The sequence below is a fragment of the Gopherus flavomarginatus genome, chromosome 3, assembly GCF_025201925.1.
Source record: "Gopherus flavomarginatus isolate rGopFla2 chromosome 3, rGopFla2.mat.asm, whole genome shotgun sequence".
NCBI classification, from domain to species: Eukaryota; Metazoa; Chordata; order Testudines; family Testudinidae; genus Gopherus; species Gopherus flavomarginatus.
The window spans coordinates 175479707-175497233 of record NC_066619.1 but is presented as its reverse complement, the minus strand read 5'-3'; the positions used below and the strand labels follow the sequence as shown (position 1 = coordinate 175497233).

General features: G+C 42.4%; 1 protein-coding gene across 3 annotated transcripts in view; it reads right to left on the bottom strand.

The window, feature by feature from the left end:
* Window positions 1-390: 390 nt before the first annotated feature.
* The window catches only part of MANBA (mannosidase beta), a 55705-nt gene continuing 38568 nt past the window's right edge, over window positions 391-17527 (bottom strand). The window contains exons 13-17 of one of the 3 annotated variants that reach the window (XM_050944495.1): window positions 17165-17329; window positions 16384-16528; window positions 7101-7243; window positions 4702-4959; window positions 391-2400 (exon numbers count right to left, since the gene is read on the bottom strand). In XM_050944495.1, the coding sequence (XP_050800452.1) occupies window positions 2176-2400; window positions 4702-4959; window positions 7101-7243; window positions 16384-16528; window positions 17165-17329 (936 nt within the window). In that variant the 3' untranslated portion in view covers window positions 391-2175. Of the gene's footprint in view, window positions 2401-4701; window positions 4960-4997; window positions 5092-7100; window positions 7244-16383; window positions 16529-17164; window positions 17330-17527 lie in introns of all 3 variants that reach the window. The other 2 variants (XR_007773241.1, XM_050944496.1) reach the window with 2 other exon arrangements.

Here is a 17527-nt window from a genome sequence, read left to right as displayed (position 1 = left end):
TGGTGTTCTGGCAACAGGCAACTGTAGCATGTTATTTTAGCATTTCTAAACATGAATGCTGCTGCAGACAATGTGGGGGTGTTTTTCCTTGTACTTAAAACAATTTTAGGGATGGAAAAATAGTTGAAAATCACCTGATAATTTCAAACAGATTTAAGGTGCTGCTGTCATGATTTTTTTTTTTAAATAGTGCTGATGTCACTGTTCCCATCTATAGCTGCTGAAAATCTCTGCTTTTCATGGAACAATGACTCCTCCGACTAGTTTGTTAAAGGCTGTTTTTTTCTTCAGATTATTTTCCAGAGTTGATCAATAGCCAAATGTGTAACATAAGATAGGCAATAGGTAAAAAAAGTGACATTTAAATAAAGACTGTAGTGAGCCGTAAGCTTAATGCATCCTTAACCAAATGGCATTTATTTTTAAATGAATTACAGGTCTGGACTGAAAACAACATTCATTAGAAGGATTATTTTAAACTTTTAAAAACACTAAAATATACTTTTCAGATCATTTCAATTTGCAATATTACTTGTTTCCCCTGAATACTGTAGGAACATACAACGAGCTCTTTTGTAAAATACACACACATAAAACAAACGCCCTCCAGATTCACAGAGCACGGCAAAGATCCTCTCTCCATTCCAACTCTTCACAAAAGGCTCCTTTGATTTAAAAGACGTCTCAGAAAGTTTAGGTGCCCTTGTTAACTCAGCACTCTGCAGCAAAGTGCATTGCTCACTAGTGTGACATTCTGGAGTCAGGCAGGGGTGTTCCTTCAAGTCTATGATAAACACCAGAGGGCGCTGCAGTGCTGCATTCTGAACTTGTGGGGCGTGTTTGAGTGGGGCAGGGTAAAGGTACAAAATTGTGTATGAAGAACGGAATAGTGAAAAACCTTAGGAACGTCACATAAAACCATATTTAGATTCCTTGGGGAGATGAAGGACTGCTTTGCTATGGCCAAGGGTACTAGAAGTAGCTGAATTTTTTCAAATGACAAATTCTGTCATAAAAATAAAAAAATATTCTGTTCAGTTGCTGTCACAGTCTCATCTCATCCTCATTTTATATTTTTTGTGGCTTTGTCAACAATCTCCTCTTCTCCCTAACTCCCATGCTGTAGGTCACCGCATGGAGAGGAAAGAAGTCTCCCTGGGGTCAGGCACAGGTATATCGGTAGAGACACACTGTCTGGCACAGGTGTATTGATAGGGAACAAGTAGCGGTCTGCACTGAGAAAAGGGATCGCACAGGCAACTTCTCCATTAGATCAAAGGAGACCCAGGGACTAACTGGGACTCTTGAGTCACTGTCTGGTCCCTGATCTGCTCCCAGAGCAGCAGGGTTGTGCTGGTTCTTACTTGGGGCTTGTGACAAACCCAGGAGACATTAATTTGAAATGTATCGCCCTGTCCTGAGAGCCAGAGGATACAAACACAAATGTGAAAAATTAAGGCTAGAGAGATATTCTGGGCTCTAAAACTATCACAGATCCTACTTGCTTCACTTCCTGGTTACCATGCTGCACCAGAACCCCTTGGTATATAAATTTTCAGTTACCTGAGAAAGTAGCACCACCCTCGACATATGATATATATTGTATGTGAATTTTGCTGTTGACATCTTTTCATCAAGCCAAGAGCTAGGAATGTACAAATGACAGCATAAGCTACACATTCTGTGGTCAGTTTATCTGCTATATCTCTTAATCTTTGGTTATACTTAAGGCTAAGATTTAGTCACGGGTATTTTTAATAAAAGTCATGGACAGGTCATGGGCAATAAACAAAAATTCACAGCTGTCACCTGTCCATGACTTTTACTATACTGCTAAATCTTGGGGCAGGGAGAGCATGTTACTGCTGGGGGGGCACCCGCAGGGGGCCGCTGCAGGCCCAAGAGGCTGGGTAAGGTACTGCTCCAGCAGTGGCCAGTGTTGTTGTCCCTGGGGTCACTTGAGCAGCTGACCCTGGAGCCAGCTGCTTGGGCAGCCCTGGGGTCAGCCACACTGGCCACCACAGAAGTCATGGAGGTCACGGAAAGTCATCGAATCCGTGACTTCCGCAACCTCTGTGACAAACACGGAGCCCTAGTTATACTCCTTTGAAGTTTTCCAGTTTCTATTCTGCTACCACTACAGGAAGCATTTCCTACAGAGGACATGAGATTTCCTCAGTAAATGTCCATCAGTGAAGTCAAGCTGAGTGATTTTTCAAGTTCCTCAATGCTGACGGGCTCCCACGGATAAAATACCACAACTTTTCTCTTTTCAGTCATGAGAAAGCCGTTGTCATTAAACCTCCCTTGTATATTCCCTACATCCAGCCAAACAAAAGGAGTGACTGCTGTGGTCTGCAGAACAAAAGCATACAGGTCACCTTGCTGAGAAATAGTGGCCTGAAAGAGGAAGAAAAATAAAATTAGTATTATTACAGAAGTTTGTTTAGTAAAAACAACTGCACCAATCACTGTCAAAGTTGTAGGCCAGTATAGCGGAAGGTATTTTGAAAATACATTTGTTAAAATTATTTTTCTCCTCTACACCTCCTTTATGGAATGTTCTATATAATTTAATAGGGATACAGCCGATAAGATTCTATACAAAGCATCCCAGAAACCTACAGAACTTCACGGAGATGTATGGCCTTGCTACAGAATACTCTAGACTAGTGATAACATTCCATGGAATGTTATCACTATTTACTTTCCATAAAGACAGTTCCTCTAAAAATAATGGGATAAATTCTAGACTGACTTATACCCAGTGCAATTCCATCATAGTCACAAGGTGCTAGACAGATTTGTCCCAGTGGCAACACATTTCTCTCATAACCCATACATTCAGATATTAAGGTTGTTGTCCCTTCTTGCTATATCAGTAATAAAAATCTGGGGAAGTAAAAGATGAGTAAATCAGGACAATGCAGCAGGTCATCTACTGCTAGTGTAAGAAAGGAGGGTCTTTAAACTATATTTAGAGCTGATACCTAAGGCATGCTGAGAGATCTCAGAAACATATTTAATGTTTTACTGTAAAGTTTTCAGTAATAGCACTCTGCACAGTCTAAAAACACAACTAGAATGTGTTTTCACGCAACATTTTTCTTTTACAGACATTTCTCTTCTGAACATTAATAGTATATTAAAAATCAGCAAGTTACATATTAAGTATGTACTATATAAAACTGCTTTTTTTTTAAGTTTGTAAGAGAAACCATATGTTGTGGATTTTTTTGTTTTCAAAGTTAGATTTGCAGTATATGTTAAATAAGCTTTTGTAGTGAAACCTGTGCCAGAACAAAGATACAAAAAGTAGCATTTGTGTTAACAAAGATATTTAAAAACGAGATTATGATCAGAAAAAAAGCCACCTTTTTACTCAACAGATCTTCTATGTACATATACTCTGAATCATATTCGCTCACTTTAAGATACAAAAAGTAGCATTTGTGTTAACAAAGATATTTAAAAACGAGATTATGATCAGAAAAAAAGCCACCTTTTTACTCAACAGATCTTCTATGTACATATACTCTGAATCATATTCGCTCACTTTACTGACAAAATTAATGTTATGTTTTTCTCCTGCTAGCACTCCAGAGCCAACACAGCTATGCGAGAATGAGCAGAATTTGCATAATCAAGAGAATCATACACTAAAATCTAACTGCAGAGCTTTTATTATTGGCGATGCTGGCTAGAAAGAATCTATCTTTTCAGATTCCAGATTGAGTCTGGAGTCCTGTGTAGAAAAAAAACAAGAAAATAGGTCAATTCTTTGCCTATGTACATTGGTGTAATGGAGTTACGCTGGCGTAAGAGTGATGTAACAGGAGAATCAGATCCACTTCATTTATTTATTAACGGAACAAATCTGATCTGGAATCACAGAGACAACATAGTTTAAACTCATTCTGCCATTTTTAGAGTGCCTTGTCAGTGGCTACTGCGGAAGAGTTTTCAAGTAAGGAGGCCTGGAGAGCAGCAGCACCAGCAGTCAGGGGAACAGGGTAGGAAGGTAGTCTGAGAATCTAAGGCAGCAGGCAGTTCTGGGCTCAAGAGCCAATAAAGTAAATAATTGTCCTTATCACTTAATGCTGCTTTTCATGCAGACACGAGGACTGAAATGTTGTACAGATATTGGGAAGTAACTGTAAAGCCATTATGCAAATCAGAACTCCTCAGCTGGAGTGCAGAATTTTGCATAATACGGAAATAACCATACAAAGTTGCATGTCAGTCATGCCACAGCATCCCTGGGACAGCAGAGGCAATTCCATCGTAATACCATTACCAATAACTGGTATTTTGTGCGGCATTTACCATAGTATCAGCAGTTAACACTGGAATCGGATACTAATCACAAGCTGGAATGCTTGTCACAGTGCCACAAAAAAAGAGATGAAGGAGGAGACACTACATCAAACAAGTGGGTTGTACTCTGATCGACTGAAATGCAGCCTTCACATAAAAGGGGAGGGGGGACAGTGATCTTTAGGCATTTTTTCAGAAACAACCAGTGAAGAAGAAAAAGAAAAACTCACTTTGAACTGCTTTGCAGAGCTTCAGAAAAGCTACTGCCAAATGACTGAATAGCAAAAGACATCACATTACAGACACCACTCCCAGCCCCCACAACTCCACAGCAGACAAGCCTGGCAGGACTAAAGAAAGTAACTCGGGATGGTTGGTGCTTACACTGAGCTGTGCTTTCTCCAATCCCACCGCATCCTTCAGCGAAGATAGGAAGTGATAGTTGCCAGGACCATGGAGCTCGCCTTTTCCCATAAGGTAAAAGGTGACAACACAGCTTTGCCTGGTACAGTTCCCACATCTTTTCAACAGGTCATTTATAGGCTCTTTGTAAATTGGGGCAGCACTCCCTGCCTTAAGGGTTACACCCTCTTTAGCAAGAGTGCACACTGGCTCCATAGAACTCCACCGGTGCAAAGTGACCTGTGAGAGACATTAACAGAGAACAGAGAAAACAATACCTCTACAAAAATATCCCACATCCCAGATTTTCCAGCTACTCATCGAATGAGACATTTTCCTGGAAGTACATGGCACATAGCTTCAAAGTGATTTCTACACCAGGAAAGAAGAGACAACACAAAGTTTAAATAACGAATATAAGTATCACCCATTTTATTATTTAAACTAGGCAACAATTTTGTCTCAAATAGCCTGAACATGTTGATCTTTATGACATGCTGCAAAGATCTTCTCCAGCTGATGCCAGGGATGGCTGGATTGGGGTGTTTAGGGACTGGAATTGTTGGGGTAAGGGTTTATTTCCCCCCCTCCCTTTTCTGGTTCAGGAAATTGCTGGTTGTGCTTATTTAAAGTTGACCTGTATTACCTGAGACATGCTGAGGTGCCAAGAGCTTTCATACAGAGAATTTTAATATATTTGATCAACAAAAATGACAAGCAATGATGTTAAGGGGAATCCCTGGAATTGTGTAAATGCAATGAAATACAAATGAGATCCTCTGGGAAAGTGTATCAATAGGAATGGCCTCCTATACAAAAACTATGATCCATCTGGCTTATTTTTAGCATGAGGTAACTGCAAAAGAGCAGATGTGAAAGAATCCTAACCCTATACAATGCATGAAGGGGCACTCTACCATAAGAGGTGCCAGCAGCCGGAAATAGATCCTAAAGCTCCTCCTAATAGCTCTTTTTCACAAGTTTAAATTTTTCTTGAACTGCTAATCAAAAATCTACATTAGAAGTGAATACTAGACACATGCCTCTCTAACTTCACCAGAGCTTTGGAATTACAGACACAGGCTTAAACTCAGCCCAGAGATAAGCAACTCCACAAAGTGCAGTTCTGTTCTGAAAAGCGGCTTTGCAAGAATGGCACTGTTTTTCACGTTGATTATTTTTTTGCAGCTTACAACAGTTTTTTGTTGTCATTTGTTTATTTTTACACCGCCACTCTTATAAACTGAAAGACTCTGCAAGGTCTTGTGGACAGGGCAGTGGACTGAGAATCAGGAGACTCAAATTCTATTCCCAGCTCTGCCACTGACCGGCTGTTTGACCTGGGACAAGTCACTTCTCCATTTTGTGCCTGCTTACTTTCCCACCCTTTGTCTGTCTTGTCTATTTATGCTGTAGATGTTTCAACTCAGGAACTGTTTTTTGCAATGTATTTTTGTATAGTACTCAGTACAATGGGGCCCTGATCTCATTTGGGGCCTGTAGGTGCTACTGTCATACAAATAATAAATAATAATAAACAAACCACCCATGGAAGCTAAAAGTCAAACAGGGTTCTTTCTAGTCCATGCACAATATTGCCCTTATATACATGTGCATAATCCTACAACTGTCTGTGAGATCATTCAGATGTAGCTTGGGGCATAATTTTAAGATAATAGGGTTGCACAGGAGGCCTGCAATTGAAACTTGGTTATCAGTTCTGTTGATGCTTCACAAGCTACAAAATAATCCAGTGTATTTACTCAGAGCTGTAGTGGTTCAGGAAGGCTAACAGTAATAATAAATAATCATACAAAATAAAATAAACAAATAACGATTTTTTTCACTAGGGTCTGCAGATCTGAATGCATCCAGGGCCTGAATCAGTTGAGTTACAAGATGAATTTTTTAAAATTGTTTTGTATTTAAATTTAATTGCCTTTTACATCTGGATTATGTTTTTAGTGGAGCTATTATTATGTCTTTACCATTTAAAATTTAAGACTCAAGGTTCCTTCCAGCCCTATGTTTCTATAATCCTATGTACACTGCGGTAGCACCTACAGATTAGAGCCCAACTGCGCGAAGCACTGTACAGAGATCTAGTTACTGGTAATCTCTGCCCCCAAAGAACTCTCTGTCTAAAAAACAAGACAACAGAGGAGGATTAATTGCACCCATTTACACCAGGACTCAGTTTGGCCTACAACGACATTCTGAATAGGCTCTCATAGAAGCTTGAGGACTGGTGCAAGGGAGGGCTGATAGGGCTGGACATGGACTTACTGGATCACTGTTCCATAACCAAGCGCTTATTTATATTTTTCTATTCTTTTCCCTAGCAGGAGGTGATCTTTTGACAGACAAAAGGCGGCACTTACTTGGAGCGTCAACTCACAGTCTGAATGAAGATCCGACACACCATAGATGTACAGCACGCCGTCATCTTCATATCCCACAGGCAACAGTGGGGCAAAGAAATGCTGGGCAAAGTAATGGAGCATTTTCCACTTGCCCCCATACTCTGAGTATTAAAGAAAGCATGATTCAAACACAGTCTGAGATTGGCTATGAACATGCAGGGCATGATCCCACCCCAGAGCATAGGTTATAATACTGCACTTCCTCTCCTCATTTCTGGTGGGCTTTGCCCACACCAGGGTCTGGGGGAGAGGAAGGTAGGAGCTATGGTCCTGGCTTCTCCACACCTTTTCTTGCTCCCTTTGGGGGAGGATCTGCAATCTTAGGGGCACAGAGAGGAAGCAACTGTCCCTGGATCTTGTGTAGGGCAAACACAGAAAGACAGGAGGCACTTTATGCCCACTCTCTCCCATTTCTATATACTCACACAAGAACTCAGGACAATTTGGCCTAACGTGTGGTGACCAAGAATTCAATTGTTTTACATAGGTCGACAGTAGTAATAACTGGAACTGACGTGCTGCTCAAACCCTCCCCACCAAATTTATCAGAATAGCAAAGAAAACCAGAAAAAAAAATCAATCAATAATAAACTGGGCCATCTTGTGGTGTTCTGGGTTTACAAATCTCTCTGATTCATTTTGAAGTTCACAATACCAGTCTGAGTTCTATAAACCTTTGATTCCTGTAATTAACATTCCTCTCAGGGTAATTCAATTTAAAAAAAAAAAAGGCATGCATGCTGTATATAGGGATAAAAAAATCACCATTACAAAGGACTGGCACAAGTGTGTACCATGTATATAGCATATACAGCTAGAAAAAAAATCTGCTGCCAGTTATGCTGTTGCAAATCCAGAGTAACCCATTGGCTTTAGTAGGGTTACTACAGATCTACATCACTGTTAATGAGAGATTAATCTGGCCTGTGCTACAGTATCTCCTCACTTAACGTTGTAGTTATGTTCCTGAAAAATGCAACTTTAAGTGAAACTATGTTAAGTGAATCCAATTTTCCCGTAAGATTTAATGTAAATGTGGGGGGTTAGGTTCCAAGGAAATTGGGGGGGCACACAAAAGTCGTTATATATTGTACAGTACTGTACTGTATTGTGGTGGGGAGGTGCCCCTGGCTTACCTCTGGGATTCAGGGCTGGGGGTGCAGGGTCTGGGAGGGAGTTAGGGTGTGGGAGAGCGCTCAGGATGGGGGTGCAGGAGGAGGCTTGGGGCTGGGACAGGCAGAAGGTGCAGAGCACTTACCTGGGGCAGCTCCTGTTTGGTGCAGGGGTATGCAGGTGGCTCTCTGCAGCGCGGCACCTTCCCCATGGCCACGATTCTGGGAGCTCCCCCCCCCCGCCCCTTAGCAGGTAGGGCCACCTGGAATGCAGGGGTTTTAGAGGCTGCAGGACCCTGGCCTGTAGCTGTAAAGCCCCTTTCGGAATGCAGCTCTGTAGCCGGAGGACTCAGGAGGAGCAGGGGCAGCCGCGTAGCCAGCGACCGGAGAGAAGTGGCGCTTTCCCCTTCAAAGCCAGCTGGAGAGAAGCGGCACTCTGACGGAGAAAGCACCGCTTCTCTCTGGCCGCTGGCTGTGCAGCTACCCCTGCTCCTCCTGAGTCCTCTATCCCGTGCTCGCAGGGCTGCATTCCGAAAAGGGCTTTAGAGCTGCAGGCTAGGATCCCAGGGCCCTGCAGCCCTTAAAGCCCCTGCGTTCCGGGTGGCCCTGCCTGCCAGGGCCAGGGTGGCAGCTTCCCCGCTCGCTCTCTCCTTCCCAGAAAGTCCTAAGTGCCGCCAAACAGGGGGAAGCGCTGGGAGGAAGGGAGGAGGAGGAGGCAGAGAGGAGGAACTTGTGCAATGCTCTCTTGTAAAGTCAGCCAAACGACATTATAAGGGAGCACTGCACAACTTTAAGCGAGTATGTTCCGTAATGGAGCAGCGATGTAACTTCGAAACAACGTTAAGCGGGAGGAGGTTAAGTGAGGAGTTACTGTATTTCATTTTTCATCAGAATCTCCCTCTTCCCATTCTCTGGGTCAGTTTTTGCAACTCCTCCTAAACGAAACATAAACCTGTAAGCCTGAGTCACACTTTCAAACTCATGAATCCAAGCAGACTCAAAATTAGGTCCATCTGTAGAAGTTACTTCTATTGCTTGGGGGTTTTAAAATAAAATATTTGCACATACTGTATGCGCATGTTCCAGTTTACTATGCCAGTTTAGGGGGAGCTGTACTTTATTGCTTATTATGCTATCAAAAATTCAGCCATTCACAGATTAGAGAAACCATCAAATGTCGTCTCCTCACAAATACCACCAAAACTCTAGTATAAAGCTCAGCATGGTGGGTGAGCCAGTCACAGTGGAGTTTTCCAGCTGTGATACTTCCAGAAAAGTAGTCTTGTAAGAACACTCATTATGTAGCATTCTGAAAATGTGGATCTTTGTGTCGACGTCTATCTTCTCCCTACTCCTTTCCCATCTAGGTCAATATTTTAACGTTAACATTTTAACTCCGTCCTTGCTCAGCCATATATCCTAGCCACTGGCATATCACTAAAAAGAGGCACCAACTTGTCCGCATAACCTGAAGATGAAAGAAAATTATACTCTGTCCAATTTTGGTTTGTGGCTTTTCATCTTATATAATATGAACATAGCTCATGATGTTGGAAGATATTTGCAATAACCAAAAGCTTCTGCTTTGCTTTGGTGCTTGTTTAGAAGCACAACTTTGTACATTTCAGTATCCTGGGCACTATCCCTTAGACAGCCTTGGTTTCTAAGTTATGACACCAAAGCATGGCCAATGCAGGCTGACAGCACAGGGAAGAACTCCAGTTTTACCATAATGCTGTTGAGTTGCATGAAGGGGTGACATCTGAAAAGGGTTTCTGGAGGGTTGCTGAGCCTAGTTGCTATTCAGTACCAGACATTTCATAGAGCTTCTTCAAACGTACAAGTCATCGGTAACTTTATTATAAGTTGTTTAGCTCAGACAGTGCCAGGGCTGACAGGAGGAGTGGGGGGGGACAAGTGGGGCAATTTGCCCCAGGCTCCACAGGGGCCCCCTGCCCAGCCCCACTCGACCCCGTCTCTGCCCCTCACCCGGAGCCTCAGCCCATCCAGCAGTGTCCCTGAACAGCGGTTCAGCTGCATGGCTCTGGCAGGGCCCCTGAGCTCCACCCTGCTCGGAGCCACATGGTAAGGGGGCATGGCTGCGAGCTCCAGCAGGGCGTGAGCTCCCATTGCTTGGCCCAGAGCGACCAGACTCGTCCCCTTAACGCGGCTCTGAGTTGGGCGAAGCTCAGGCCCTGCCAGAGCCACACTGCAGCTGTCGAGGGAAGCTCCTGGATGCGCTGAGGCTCTGGGTAAGGGGACAGGGCCGGGGATGGCTAAGGGGCAGGGAGTCCCAGGGACAGTCAGGGGACAGGGAGAGGGCAGAGGTTGGGGGTGGTGGTCAGGGGACAGGGAATGGAGGAGGTTGGATTGTGGGTGTTCCGGGGGTCTGTCAGGACTCAGCAGGGGAGAGGGGGTGGATAGGGGTCGGGGCAGTCAGGGGACAGGGAGCAGGGGTGGGGTCCCAGGGTGGTGGGGGGTGGGGTCTCTGGGGGACGGTGAGGGGACAAGGAGCAGGATGGGTCGGGGATTCTGAGGGGGGGGCAGGCAGTCGGGGGGCAGGAAGTGGGGGTCGGATACGGGGCAGGGCCAGGCTGTTTGGGAGGCACAGTCTTCCCTACCCTAAAGCTCATTTAGCAGTTTGAGGTTTGCAGAAGAGCCAAGCTGTTAGCTTTTCCATTAGGGCTACCATCCCTTTCACTTCTCAAATGCCAAATTATAGTCTATATTTAATTTCAGTGCCATAGGGAGATTCATGTCAGGGGAGGGTAGCTTCATTTAAAATTAGCCACTGGGGGAGGGATCACATGAGAAGAGCAATATCCTTCCCAACCCTACCAAGGGAGACCCCCCTCCCCTGCATTCCCTGAGGCTTCAGAGGGGTTAATTCAGTGGTTCTCAAACTTTTATACTGGTGACCCCTTTCACATAGCAAACCTCTGAGCGTGACCCCCCCTTTATAAATTAAAAACACTTTTTTTATATATTTAACACTATTATAAATGCTGGAGGCAAAGCAGGGTTTGAGGTGGAGGCTGACAGCTTGCGACCCCCAGTAATAACCTCGTGACCCCCTGAGAGGTCCTGACCCCCAGTTTGAGAACCCCTGGGTTAATTTAATTTTAGCACCCTGTGTCCATTCACATGCATGTGCTATTTTGAGCATTTCAGTTTTCACAACATAGGCTCATCCCAGATTCTGAAACAAGCTCAAAAGCTCAGTTCATGGAGTATGTACATAAGCTATACTAAAGACAAACCCACAGTAACCGTCTCCAGTTTGTGAGGGACCCCATGGAGCCAGTCTCTAGGAAACAGATAAATGCATGGAGGTTAAGTCCATCAATGGCTATTAGCCAGTTTGGGTAAGGAATGGTGTCCCTAGCCTCTGTTTGTCAGAGGGTGAAAATGGATGTCAGGAGAGAGATCATTTGATCATTACCAGTTACTGTTAACTCCCTCTGGGGCACTTGGCATTGGCCATTGTCGGCAGACAGGATACTGGGCTGGATGGACCTTTGATTTGACCCAGTATGGCTCTTCTTATGTTCTAATCTAAATGAACCCAAAGTTATGGAGACAGATATGAGTCAAGGAAGACAGCAGAGTATCAGAAACCTGGAAAAATCTCTGATTGGATGGGCTCAGGTGTTTGGTCACAAGCTGAGGTGGTTCAAAAGTTTTGGATTTTTTTAAGCAGAATTTTTTTATCGTTTCTTTAAACAATCAAACACAGCAAGCAGCAAATATTTGACCACACACTTCTGAAACCCCAAACCATATTCAGGTTTTGGCAAACTAATTTCAGCTTTTCAATTAAAAAAACCACAACAAATTTTGAAGGAAAGCACACATTGTCCATGATTTTTCTTCTGCTTTTTAAAAACCCCTAGTTTTCGATCCAGAAAAAGTTTTGACAGAAAATACTTGACCGACCCTTTTAATGAGCTTTAGTGCCTTTTAGCACTAGCTGATGCTGAGAACCAGTGATAACTTGTAAAGAACTTTTCTCAAAACTGGGTTAGTGCTGAGATGCAGAAGGTTTATTTTTCTCAGGGCCGCGCCTGTGGGTGTGGAGCAAATGGGGCAATTTGCACCGGACCCTGCAGGTGTCCCCATGAGAATATAGTATTGTATAGTATTGCAATTTTTTTTATGGAAGGGGCCCCCCAAAATTACTTTCCCCAGGCCTCCTGAATCCTCTGGGCGGCCCTGGACAGTGTGTTGGTGCACTTATGTATAGTACACAAAGATAATCTCGGCTTCAAACAGTTTACAGTCTAAAATGGCAGACACACAGGAGGCCTTGGCAAAATTCAGAGGTGGGGATAACTCTGTGGTTGGTTTGATTTAAATCACACATGCTTCTTGTGGGCCTTCAGAAAACCTGAATGAACAAGAGAAAATGGAGTCTTGGACTGGGAGTAGCTTGCCCAAAACAAAGCAAAATGTGTGGCAGCTTCTTGTCTCTAAAATGGAAGTCTAGATTTATAGACAGCAAAGAAAAATATATTGGCATTGTCTAGAAAAAGGGCACCCCTGCCTAGCCTCAGGCTTTTGAGTGGAAGGAGGTAGTGGAGTTCTCAAAACTGCCATGAGAATCTCAGGGAATTTGGCAGTCTCTGCAACAGGTGCCTTTAGTCACAGGTTTTGAGCAGAGTCTGCTGCAGTCTCAGACTAATTTCTGTGGCAAGGCCCATGATTTCCATGGCACGCTAATTTAACAGATTGGAAATTCTGTAGCAGCTTCATTTACATTCTGAAAATGTTGTCTTTTATTGGATTAAAATATGAAAATTAAGCACATCGAAGAGCATCCCCCGATATCAAATTTCATTTATTTTATGCTAAACCCACGTTTTCACTTTTTAACATGCCACAGATTTGTGAATTGACAACACAACTGCATCACAGAAATCATCTGGGGGAAAGCTGGTGGTTTTGACATCCAGGTGGTGTGTATACAGTGCTGTGGGAAGTACAAGATGGCTCACAACTGGGGGATAAAACCCATTAACTGTATGTTTCTGCAAAACTGATCAGAAATGAACTTGCTAACAATGCTAACATTTAAACTCATCATTGGCTTTCACATCTCATTGACATTAATGGGAGAAGTTCACACCTTCCCGGATACTGTTTCAGGCTCTCTGCAGACCCAAGCAGATACCAATACATCAGTTACACCTTCTCTGTGTTTTAAAGTGTTATTTTTCCCTATAACAAAGGCCAAATAAATGTTTTTTAAATAATACAAGACAGCCTCTTACATGTTGGGAGCACAGCTCCAGAGCAAAGGATGGACTGTACAGTTAATTCTGCAGCCGAAAAATCACAGAATATTTGGAGCCATTACTATGGCTGCTGCAACTGTGAAAGTGACTTTTGGAAGAATTGAGAAATGAGCTCTCTTCATGCTGGCTGCAAAGCAGACAGCTCAAGTGTTTAAGCCTGACTGTCTAGATCTACTTAATCAGGAGACAGATTTCTTGATGTAAAAATCACAGTGAGAAATTTTGGGAGGCAGCAGCCAGTGTGAAAATTTCTGGCTTTAACTATTCCTGTTGTAGGCATGGGTGACATGGTGCAAAAGCTATTTAAAACAAACCTGGGACTAGCTTTCTGTATTTAAATGAACTGTTGATTAAATCTGAGTTCCCAAATCTCTTCCAAATTATGACATACACAACAGGGACTGTACTTTATATCAAAACATCAACGTTCAGAACAAGAGGTGATGACTCACTCTGGAATAAGACATCGCTGCCCAGATCTTTCACTGTTCCCTGAAGCCTTTTCATCTAACAGCTAGAATAAGAGCAAATAGCTTTCTTCACCGTAACGGATTCTAAATTAATTGCTCAACGCCATTAAACACAACCTGAGAAACATGCTGCTAAGTTCTTTCCTCACATCCAATCTCACAAATTTAAACTTTTTTTTTTTTTTAAAGCTTGTGGTTTCAGCTCACTAGACACTAAGTTTTGGACCCACACTTCTAACCAATAAAACTCAGCAATCTGTGAAACTCCTGATAGCTGAATCAGATACCTTAAGGTGACATCTGTGCAGGAAGGTGGTGAAATTCCAGCTACAGCTTTGCATTCTTCACTGAAAACACACCACACAGATGCTAAAGCAATCAACGTGGCACAAGTGGCTCCAAAACCATAATCAAACATTCAAAATCCAGTCACTGAGGAAATACATTGACTTCTGAAGGGAGGCAGAGACTCACATGCAGACAAGAGGGCTTCACTGTGTTTTCTTACTTTCCAGGTAAATGTTTTTAATATATAAACAAATATTTAATTCTCAATTCTCTCCCCATTTCAAGAAAGAACTCACTTCCACTTCATATGGGAAATTATGTAAACCCCTCCAGGGCACTCCATTTATGAAAGAACAAATCTAAATAAAGAAGTATTCATCAATGATGCCACTGTGCAACCTAAAGAGATGCAGTGTGTGCTTTTGAAGTGCAAAGAAAATTAATTTATTTGAGGTTTTGCATAATTCCAACATTTGCATTTCAAAACTCCCTCTACCGCATCGCCTAATTAAATGAAAATTAAATTTTTCCTCAATCCACTGACAGAATAAAATGAAACAAAGGGACAGCCGTATCTCTGCTGAGCTTCCTTTCTGAAAATTGACATTAACAAGACTATGACTAATTAAACTATTTCTGACATTTGCTGTGATGACGTTAGTTGTTCTGTACTTAAAAAAAATCATGCTTATGTTCATCACATCAGATCATCTGTCAATGCATCTAGCTGTACACTGAGACATTTTCCTAAGTTTTTTTCCTCCTCCTTTTTAAGGTATTTATTTTGTAAGAATTTGTTAATTATAGTGAAATCCAGATAAACAAACATTAAAACATTATGTTTCTACAGCATAAGTTCATGAAGTCCAGGAACCTCAGTGTTAAGGCTGGACATGAGGCCAAGATAAAGTAGCATGTTGTTTTAAGACAGTTTCACTACAGTTTTTTTCCTCTGGTATTTCAGGTGGAAGTCTTCCACACAGGAAAGGAGAAGAGAAAAACTTTAGGAAGTAGGAAGATGTCACTGTAAAACCACAAAAATTGGCAGGTGGACCCAGGAGCAGGTGTAGAAAAAAAACTATGTTTACCTCCTTTTCATAAACTGACCATATTCCAACATTTAACTATTAACTTCTTCTCTGCAGCATGTATCAGTAAACTAAACAATAACAACAATAATAATAAAGAAATAATTGAGGTTGAAATCATAGATAGGGCACTGGATTGGGATTCGGCAGACCTGGGTTCAGTTCCCACCTCTACCACTAGCCTGCTGGATGACCTTGGGCAAGTCACTTTATCTCTCGTTTTCCCATCTGTAAAATGGGGATAATGATACTGCCCTCTTTTGTAAAATGCTTTGAAATGTAAAGATGATAAGCATCATATAACAACTAGCTACATGTATTATATATTTCCACAGAAGAGTGCTTCCACCTTAAAAAACCTCTAAATCTCAAAATATGCTCACCTAGATATGAGCAGTTATGGAATGCAGCCACTTCACTCAGACCATGCAGTTCTCCTTCACTTACTATTTATTACCCAAGCAAGTTACACATCTGGCTTATCCTGTAAACCAGTTGGCTGAGATGTATTAGTACAGGGGTTGGCAACCTTTCAGAAGTGGTGTGCGGAGTCTTCATTTATTCACTCTAATTTAAGGTTTTGCGTACCAGTAATAGATTTTAATGTTTTTAGAAGGTCTCTTTCTATACGTCTATAATATATAACTAAACTATTCTTGTATGTAAAGTAAATAAGGTTTTTAAAATGTTTAAGAAGCTTCATTTCAAATTAAATTAATATGCAGAACCCCTCCCCGACTGGTGGCCAGGACCTGGGCAGTGTGAGTGCCACTGAAAATCAGCTCGCTTGCTGCCTTAGGTGCCATAGGTTGCCTACCCCTGCATTAGTAGATGGTTAGAAATATGTTTGGTTCTTGTAAAGTTATCCAGGCAATAATGGTGAGCCTTATTTCTTGAACTGATATTTCTGATGAAAAAAGTTATAGATAATAAAAATAAATTTAAAAAGCACAATTAGCAGTTTCACTGATGGCAACTGGAAGACTTACCTAGAGAAGCCCATGAAGGAGCCTGCCAGATGTCATTGAGCTGCCAGTAGAGTGATCCCATTGTATGTCCCTCTCCATTGATTATCTCACTTTGACTACGTCGATAGAACTCTGTTTCTGCCTTTATACACTGGGCTTGCATAACCTTGTTCAGCAAATACATTAAAAAGAGTATTATTTTTAATTTGGTTAACTACTCTCAAAACCTCGTGTGTGTGTTTGCATGTGTCAGCGAGAGAAAGACAGACAGACAAGGCTTGACATGCTCTCTCTGAGCTAGATTGTACCTGAAAGGCACAGCTCTGACCCAGACATAGTACAGGCGCAGTGCTGTTCCAAGGGGATCTCAGCAAGATGTTGTGTGTCAAGGAGGTACAATCTCTCCCTACTCTGCTGCAATCAGTGAGTCAGTGCTGCTCAGTGGGTCAGTGTCAAGGCCCAACTTCTTCCTACCTCTCCCATTTTCTCTGGAGTGATTTGTGCTGCATGAAAGAAGTATCCCCTGAGATGATCACTAGTCCTGGTGTGGGAGAAGGGAAACAAAGAGGGGAAACTGGAGAGGCTTTTCGTGCCCAGTCCTCTCCTCTGCAAAGGGTCAGGGACACATAAAATTTACTCATATTAAATGATATTGTAAATTCTTCAGGGCAAGGACTATCTCATCGTTATATGTCCCTTCAGTGCCTAACATACTGACCCAGACTAGGCCCTCTAGCTGCTAATAACAACGATGGCTGTACTAGATAGAAGTATCTGCCACCAGATTGTGACATACGGTTACCTGAGTGAGGTAAATTGTATCTTTGAACAGTTTTAGGGGATCTGTGTTCTGGGGCAGCTTGAAGTGAAGTCCAGCCTGATGAAGCATTTGGTTGTTACCAGCTGCATGGTGCTGTCGATGGAGGGAGAAATTGCTTGTATAAGACCAGTCCTCTGTAGAGGAGACCTTTTGAAAACACAGAAAAGGTTGAAAACAGATCATAAAGAAATGGCAAAACGTGCATGCTCCTGAATTTTGGGACCAGGTACTCAGTGATTGCTGAATGGCAGGAAGGTAAATAATATCCATTTCAGCCTCTTCTCATCACCTAGAGTATTTAAAATAATACTTTACGTATCTATAGTGCCTTTCATCTGAGGACCT